This window comes from Quercus suber, unplaced genomic scaffold (genome assembly GCF_002906115.3).
Source record: "Quercus suber isolate HL8 unplaced genomic scaffold, Cork oak 2.0 scaffold_65, whole genome shotgun sequence".
Classification (NCBI taxonomy): domain Eukaryota; kingdom Viridiplantae; phylum Streptophyta; class Magnoliopsida; order Fagales; family Fagaceae; genus Quercus; species Quercus suber.
Window position 1 is genome coordinate 458,712 of NW_027069530.1, and position 9,504 is coordinate 468,215.

The following is a 9,504-nucleotide window of genomic DNA, read 5'->3' on the forward strand; positions in this document are numbered from 1 at the left end:
GATTCGATCGATCGAATGTAATTTTCGATCAATCGAATATCGCGAATCAGGTTATTTAAAACACTGTTGTTGACTTGTTCAAATCACTTTTCAAAAAGTTTCAAACTTTTTCTTTCTCTCTCCGACTCAGCAAGGCCAAAGCTTCTATTTTTTGTCGTTTTTCTCCAAATCTTTTGCAAATTTTTCGTCTTCTAAGGCCGGTATGTCCATTATACCCCTCCTTTGTCTTTTATTTTCAAGTTTCATGCATTTTTCATGCATTTACCATTAAAATTTTCGGACCTATTCTTTTTGGGGTTTTTCATGATTCAAGCCTTATTAAGTGAAATTGATAATTGGGTTTTTGTTAGGACATGATACAAACTTGATGTTGATGGATTAATTTGATCAATTTTGTGATTTGTGAAAAATTGAAAATTCTAGGGCTTGTAATTGATTCGAATTGGGGATTTTGTTAAATTGGGTTCAATTGATGAAATTGGCTTGTTGTTTTGATGAAATTGATCATTCTAATCTGTTTTCAACCTTGTGTGATGATCAATTCATCAATTTGTCTCACATCAAGTGGTTTTTTTTCAAATTTTTGGGGTTTTTTTTGTTAGAAACTCTATGCTCAAGCCAATTTTGTGCAATTGAACTTAATTTGAACTTAGTTGACTACATTAGAACATGCATCATGACATTGTAATTGTTCATGCATCATAGAGATTTTTGTTCTATATTTTTTTTGTGCTAACTTGTAGTCTACCCTTGGTTTGTTTGTTTTTTGTTTTTTTTTATTTGTTTTTTTTTTTGTTTTTTTTTTTTTTTTTTTTTTTTTTTTTTTTTGATATTGTATATCCGCGTTTGAAGGGGCTATCATTATTGGAATTTAAATTTCAAATTAAAAATATTTCTTTTCAAACCATTGAAATTAAAAAAATTAAAAAAAAAAAAAAACTTAAATGAGCCTTTTTAATTGTTTCTTACGCTTGAAGTATACGAGTATGCATCTCTATACACTTTTTTAAAGAAAATAAAAAAATTCTACCAATATATATATAATTTCAAAAAATTTAGAACCACATAAAAAATCATAATTTTTTGCTACAATTGTCTATATAGCATACTATGAGTTGTGAAGACAAAGTAGTTGGTTCATTTAAAAATGACAGACAATTAATTATACTCTACCACATAGAATAATTATAACAAAAACTATAACTTTTAATGCGGTACAAGATTACTCACAAAATTTCCAATTTTGGCAGATATGGAGTTACATCATACATGGCTGTGTTGCCTCACCCATGAATTTTTATTTTATTTTTCTATAGTATAACATGTTTATAATAACTATCAAACAGGCTTTGTATATAAACAATTGATATTAAAATATTTAGGATTTAAGAGAGCATCTGGTTAAGTTTTAATATATAATAAGATTTAAATGAGTTAAAGAACCAATTACAATAAGAAGGTAGAATAATGCTAGAGATATAAATTCACTACAAAACGCGGGGGCTTTGGGCCGCATTTTCTTGGGCCGCGTTTTAAAAAACGCGGCCATAGATGTGCTACAGGCCCGTTTTTTAAAACGGGGCTTAAAGACCGGATCTCAAGCCCCGTTTTAGAAACGAGGCCATAGACTGATTCTGCAGCCTCATTTTCTTGGGCTTGGGCCGCATTTTAAACGCGACTAGCTATGGCCCCGTTTTAAAACTGCGGCCCAAACTTTGGCATACAGCCGCGTGTTTAAACCGCGGCTTCAGGTAAGGATCAGGCTGTGTTTTCTAAACGGGGCTTGAGGCCCAACCCTATAGCCGCATGTTAAAACCACGGCTTTAGGGTTTGTATAAATACCAAAAACAAAAATCACTCAGCCCTCATCCTTCGAAATCACTCAGCCCTATTTCGAAATCACTCCGACTCAAAAACCCTATTTTGAAATCACTCACCTCTCAGCTCTCATCCTTCACCGATTCCGTTCATCCTTAACCTCACTCGCCATTGCCGACCCACTAAATCTCACTCCCGCCACTACATCTCACGCACCATCGCCGACCCACGCACCATCGCCGTCCCACTTTCTAAGATTGATCTTCAAAAAACTTCAGCGACTTGTCAAGCACCCAGTCGACTCAGGCGAGTTTCCCCTCTTTTTCTCTCTTTCCTTCAAATTTCTATTGTATGCAATTTTCAATTTCACGATCTGGGTCGTCGGGTTGCAACTTTTAACTTCTCTTGTTTATGCTTCGATTTCTAGGGTTTTGAATCTCACCCCTACTTCGGTAATCCGAGGTATTTTTGAGCTGAATAGGAGGACTACATACAAGGTCTGCAAGTATTTCCTTCTTAAATGCTTAATTATAATTTTAAATTACAATGTTTTACTAACTATGGTTCGTGTAGATTGTAACTAGTATGTCTTTGTGTTTTTACACTGGTATTCTGGTATTTTGGTTCAGTTGTGTGGATTTAAACCTGTTCATTGTATCGGACATTTTCTGTCTTTGCTTCATTTTATTTGCATTGCATTATAGGAAGTATGTAGTATTTAGTGTTTGGCTGGTCTTATGTGTTTGTTGTGATAAACTAATTGATAAATGAGATTGAGAGGTTTCTTAAAGCCACAAGATAGAACTCTAAAATACACTATAAAAAAGAGAAAAACCTCTTTAAAAATATTATTGATATTCTGAACTCTAAATTTTTGTTTTGCATATTGGATGCCTAAACTAATTTCTTAAGTAAAAATATTCCTAAACATATTATAATTAATACAATACCATAATAGGACTCTATTTTGACTAACAACCCCTTAAAAACACCTAAAATCAAGAATATAAAATCCTATCTTCTAAAACTATGAAAATTACATATAAAAAAAAAACGTTAACAAAAGATAAAAATTACCCTCGTATTTTGTCACATCATTCAATGCCCTCTCAACCCTCTAGTGCTCTTGCCCCCACCTGTCCTACCCTCACCGTCACTGCATCAAACTTTCCTAACCCTTTTGCTACCAATATTGTCCATCCTATGCAAACCCACTCCCAGAGCCGTATATTTTCAAACCTAAACAATGTTTTAAAGTTTCAATAGACTATAATGTTATACAACTCCCATATTTGGGTGATTCCAGCAAGTATCCTAAATGGCTATGAAGAATTTAGTGCATTGTAACATCAACAGACCTGAACTTTAGATCCAACTCCAGTTGGTAAAAATGTTGTGGACTAGAAGTGGGTCTACAAATTGAAACGTCATAGTGATGGCTCTATTGCTTCTTGTAATTAAGACCAGATTAGTGGCTAAAGGTTTCTTTTAACAACAGGGTTTGGTTTAAGAAGAGACATTTCAGTCCTTTTGACAAGCCCACCGCTGTTTTAGGCTGTTGGTCTCATTCTCTCTTGACTGTTACCTTCAACTAGTACTCTTAAACAGCATTCTTTTTTTTTGGGGAAAAGAAAGTCTCTTAAACAGTTAAATGTTTGCAATGCTTTTTTCATGAAATCCAAAAGGAGGAAGTCTATATGTCAAAAGCCTCTTGGCTAGCTAAATTCATCCGCAACACCCTCATAAATAAAAATAAAAGTTAAAGTTAAAACAGTTTAGTTTTCTAAAATAGATGTAAGTTACAATTTTATAATTGGAATGGTTATTTTTTGAAATTTTCTTTTCTTTATTACCTACATGCTACATAGTATCTGCATGATAGTTAAACAAAAACAGGTAAAAGGCATCTAATATTTGCTTATCTTATCACATATATTTATTAATTTTGATAGACACTTTTCTATACTTCTATTGATTTATAAAATACTTCACTTGTGTTTATAATTGTTCTATACGATAATACTAATATATCTAACAAAATATAATATAATTAAAAAAAGTAATCACAGATCACATCGATAAATACTTGGCTGCCACTGGTTAACTCATTTCTTCATATAGGTTTCTAAGAAAAAGTAAATTTTGGAAATTATAGCGTACAGCAACTTCTACTAGGGCATAAGATGTACGGCCATAATAGGATCAAGGCAAGCCTGCCTGGCAGGACCACGGATTTAGCATAGTAAGAAGCAAAGAATGAACAAATCATTGGTCGGTCTAGTTCCTCACTAGTGTTACTATATAATAACATTTGTCGGTTGGATTAGTCACATGCATGTATGCAATTTTTCACTTGAATTAGCCATGATTGTACACATTAATTGGTGGAATTTTGATTTAGTCGGTATATATCCAATGTGAGACTTTGAATACACTCTCCCAATTAATGTCCTCACTGTCCAAATTCTTGAGTTTATACTTTATAGTTAAGATATACAGCGCAATGCTTCTAATTAAACCATATAATATTATTTGCTTAATTGTAATACCACTTATTACGAGATGGATTGTTACAATCTGCATAAAATTAGCTAGCTAGGCACATTTTCAAATTAAATAAACCATAGTATGTTTAGATTTTTCTGCATACATTTTACATTGATACTTAATTTAGCCACTTGTACACATCGTATATATGTTTATTATATATGGCTCTCACTTAATTATGCCTTGGCAGGTAGGTAAGGTGCTTTTTTTTTTTTCTCTGAAAGGGCACATGGTGTTTTTCAGCCACGTAGAATAGTTGAAAAAGGAAATTAATTGTTTGTTAGATATTAACTGAGTAAAAGTTAAATCACAGCCTTTGTGTCCCAATTTCTCTTCCACTTCCATTCACTGCGACAGATATAAGAAATAAAAAGTGGGGAAAAAAAAATTCAAAGCATGCTAGTAATTTGAGAGGTTGAGAGGTTGAGATTTTGATCTGGCACATAAAAAAGAGAACAAAAAACTGCCACTACTCACTACTTAATAAAATCAAGTATGTGGGTTGGATTTTTTTTTTTTTTTTTTTTATTAAACATGGACTTTCGAATTTTGATTTGGCACACAAGAACATGGTGTCCATTTTTTGTTTGTGGTGTTTTTACCTTTTTGGGCTTGTCTTTACTCATAACACTATGCACAATAAGGAGAACTGTGTATGTTATGTTTGGTTGTCAAAAAAAGAAAAGAAAAAAAAGAGCTAGATGTTGGGTTTTTTTCTTTTTTAATTCATTTTAATTCTTTCGTACTTTTTTTTTTTTAATTGTTGAATGGTTCTTCTCTTTTTGTATATATTTTTTTGTCAATAAGATTCTAACTACTAACTTTTTTTAGTTATTCAATTAGCCACAATCATCTTTAAGGGTGCCATGTAAGCATTCTGTAAATGAAATAATGATAAAGACCAAAATTAAATATTGTGTAAAAACTCTCAAGAACTAAAATGAAATGTATGAAAACAAAAGAACTAAAAATAAAAATACCCCCTGAATATGTGGACAAAAAGTGAATTTTTGCCACATTGAAATATTTCATGGTGTATCCATAGTCAAGTCATTTACCCTTTCTTCATGCAGAGTGTTATGTCCTTAACATGCTTGCCTAAAAATGTGCCATGCACACACTTGGGTTTAGTCATCCAACATCTATGGCGCCCTAATTAATTAAAAATGGAAAAGAGTATCAAGGAATGCAATAAGAGTTGTCTTTGATTAAGATTTTTAGGGTGTTTTGGTCATTTTAAAGGAGTTCATGTGTGTTTGCTACTCTGTAGAGTGTAAGAAAAGTTTGAAAATTTTCATCACGTTTAAGGGATAATCTAGAAAGTTTTTCAGAGTTGAAGTTAATTTGATAATGTTGTATGTATTGGGAGCAATTTTGTAATTCTTGCAAGCTGTTTTTTTTTTTTTTTTAAAGGGGTGGGGGGAAGGGAGATAATTTGGTATATTCTTGCAAGCTGTTTTGGGGATTAATGTTTGATGTAATTGAGGATTAATTTGGCAGCCTCAGTAGTTCTAATGGTATTATGACTTAATTTAGGTCAACCTTGTAATTTTGGATAATTTTGACAATTCTAGGGTAATTTGGCAATTTCGATAATTAGGTAACTCTAACTTCGGTGGGTTTGGAGATATTTTAGTGTTTTTTTTTTTTTTTTTTTTTCATGAACACTAAAATATCGAAATTGAAATGGAAAAAAAATGATTTAAAATCTTTTGCTTTTTGTTTTTCAAAAGATCTCTCTCTCTCTTTTTTTTATCCTTTGGTTGATTTGGTGATTAGGTTATGAAAGCTTGAGAATTTCATTTGGGTTAAGGCACTGAAGCCTTGTAGATCAGTGGGTTTTGATATGTGCCCTATTGAAATTGTGTGTGTTTTAGAATGGGTTTTAATTTGAGTTGTAATTTTTTTAGAGTTGGTTTGGATAGAAAATCTTGATTTCTTGAGAAAATTTTGAATGCCCAAAATATTGTACTTCAAGTATTTTGAATGTTGGTTTTGCTCATTAATTACTGTGTTGGGTGTCTTGGACAAATTTCCTGTTTGGTTCCCAGATAATGCTGGGATTTGTTTTTTTTTTTTTTTTTTGTCTGTTTTTTTTATGGCTGGATTCATTTGGATTTTTCCATCGCGTTGTCATTTTTCAATGTTTCTTTGGAAAGAGATTCTTGATTTTCTTGGGGAAATTTGAATAACCTGAAAATCAGAAATGCTATAAAATATATATATATATATATATATATTTATTTATTTTAATTTTAGTTAAAGACATTAATTAAATAGTTAATAGCACATGTCACTATTTAATTGGTCCAACTAGCAGATGTCACCATATGATGTGGCACTTAATGGACACATCAACAAACCACTAACGGAGGGTTTGATTTTGCTAACAAAAGTAAATTTTAGGGTGTAAAATTCAATTTTTCAAATTTCACGGTATAAAATCCAAGCAACTCCAAACATTAGGGGTGTATTTTGCAATTTACTCTTTTAAAACGCTAAAGAAAGATTTGTTATTTTTATGATTTTTTATTTTTATAATTGTTATGTGCATATGAAAAATTTGTTTATTTGGAAATGTGTTAATTTTAAAAATTAATAAACCTATTAAGAAATAGCTACTACATCCCTTTTAAAGAATGACTATTCATAAGAAATTATTATTCATTGTTATTAAAATATAACCAAATTACTAAATAGCTAAATCAAAAGAATAATTATTATATTATAATGCCTATTACAGTTTATCAAATTTACCCTAAGTCTTTTTAAGTGAGGAGTTAATGTTGTAAAAACATACTAAATCCCACTACAGAGAGGATTCTTAGTAATTTATAAGCGGTTGATGTATTTAGGCACATAAGGTAATAAAACACAGCATAATCATTCCCCTTCAAACCACCTGGAAGTTTTCCGCTTTAATTAGAAGTGTAACATTAACTCAGAAACCACCCCACAAAAAAAATAAAATAAAATAAAATAAAAATCTTTTTTACACCACATTATCCAAAGAATTAAAAGAATAATTAAGAGTGAAATTATAGAGACCTTTAGGAGATATTAGTGCCATTTTCCTATAAGATATTATTACATGCAAATAAAGCTATTTATTTACTCCGCAGTCCACAGTATACAAAGAATGGACACATCACCTTAAAATTTCGAGGGCAGTTTATTTTAGAATCAAATAAAAAACAACTGACAATTTACAAATACGAAGTGGAATACACCGCCTACAACTGTACAACCTTTCTTGTAGGTAAGCATTCAAATCAAGTACAAAACAATATACTGTCAAAAGAATGTAGGTTAAGAGTGCTAGATTTCAAGCAAGGTGCTGCTAGTGGGAGTTGAAACAAGAACTTACAATGGGAAGAGATTTGCAGTTTGGATCTTTACTGCAAGTATTGTCATCCCAAGCAGAGGGACCTTGGCCATCCAATTTTCTGCCACCCCCGAGTATCAACTCGTCTATATATTGGAAGGTGATCCAATGGTGAACATTAATTGTAGATGCTTTATCCATAGGAGCTTGTAGGGTCCCTATGACTTGAAATTCAACTTGGCCCTTGCATGGGCCTTTCAACACTATAGGCCGCAACATATATGTTCCTTGTGGGATTAATACAATATTTTGTCCTTCAGATTGGCAAGCTTTGTTAAATGCATTTTCAAAAACCTACAAAGACAAACACACACAATAACAAAATTATAAAACAATTACATTGCTCTGTTAATATACTTCAATGCTGCTGACCTAAGAAAAGATTCAAGATTAACCTAATTTTCTTGAGCAAAAATTACCTTACTGTTATCAGATTTTCCATCAGCAATAGCACCATCTTCCATCACATTAAAAACTGTATTTCCTAACCCAACTTCAGAAATGCATGCTAATAAGAACATTAGGTAAACACAACGAATAACTGGTATTGAACCCATATTTTTTTACTTTTGCTACTACTACTGCTATTTGATTGTTATGGTTTTTCAGTATTTATAATGAATTTTTGTAGATAAAGCCTACAGAGATCTCTGTGGCTGTTTTTTTTTTTTTTTTTTTTTTTTGTTGGGGTGTGGGGTAGATGGATGGGACTTTTTTGTTTTGGCCTATGGTGAGTGATGGGTTTAATATGAGGACATGAACATATTATTTGGAGTTTGGCCTATGAATAGATTGGTGGTGAAAGGTTGAAAAGAGCCTCACATCAGGACCGGGCTCAAGAAATAAAGGTTTGGTCTATCAAATTTTGGTCAGATTCTTTTCTTTTTAGATAGGGTCAGCTTCTATTTTAGTACTTGGAAATTTTTTTTAAAAGAAAAAGTTTACTTTAGTCATACTGTCATAGTAATCAAATGATTCAAATCTAAACTAGAGATTGTCTAGACTGCAGGGCTGATGCATTAGTGGTTTAAACTTTAAACCATATGTTTATTAATTAATTCTTTTTGTTTTTAAGCAAAAAACATAATAGGCTTTATTTATACAAAATCGTATTGTACAATGTGAAAGAGCAAAGAGAGATTCTTTTAACCAAACAATGGTTTCCTCTTTCTCTTTTGCAACACTAGTCAAAACTAAAGCAACACGATTATATCGTAAAGGTATGCTAACAAAATAAATAAAATCAAAACTATCACATATAAGTTTAATGTCTTCAAGGATCCAAGTAACTTCAAGAGAATATATTTTATTTTAAATCTTCAAATCCAAACACAAACCTCTTTTTTTTTTTTTTTTTTTGGTTAGTTTGTTTAGAAAGAGTTTTGGGTGTATCTTTATCTTTGTTTTTTTGGACAAATGAAAATGATGATATCCTTTCTAACACAAGAAGCATCCAATATGAGAAAGTATGGGAGGTAAAAACTCTATCAAGGAAAATTTCTAACTACTTTTGAAACATGCTATTTTGTCCGTTCTTATGTTTGTTATTTATTTATTTATTTATTTCTTCTTTTTCCTTTTTAGGTGAAAGTGGAAAAAAGAATAGAAAATGTTTTCAGTTGGAATTATTTTTCAATAGAAAAGCATTTTATGTTGAACAAACGGGGCCTCAAACTAGAAATTACTATAATTACTACTTCGGGTATGCCTTGTTGGCTGTCAGACTCCACAAACATGAGAACTGATAAATATAT

General features: G+C 31.5%; 1 protein-coding gene across 1 annotated transcript; it reads right to left on the reverse strand.

The window, feature by feature from the left end:
• Positions 1-7,705: 7,705 nt before the first annotated feature.
• LOC112015601 (exopolygalacturonase) lies at positions 7,706-8,307 on the reverse strand. The gene is made up of 2 exons (XM_024048021.1): positions 8,170-8,307; positions 7,706-8,044 (listed from the first exon to the last, which is right to left on the reverse strand). The coding sequence occupies exons 1-2, from the start codon at positions 8,305-8,307 to the stop codon at positions 7,706-7,708; spliced, it is 477 nt and encodes a 158-aa protein (XP_023903789.1).
• Positions 8,308-9,504: the final 1,197 nt, after the last annotated feature.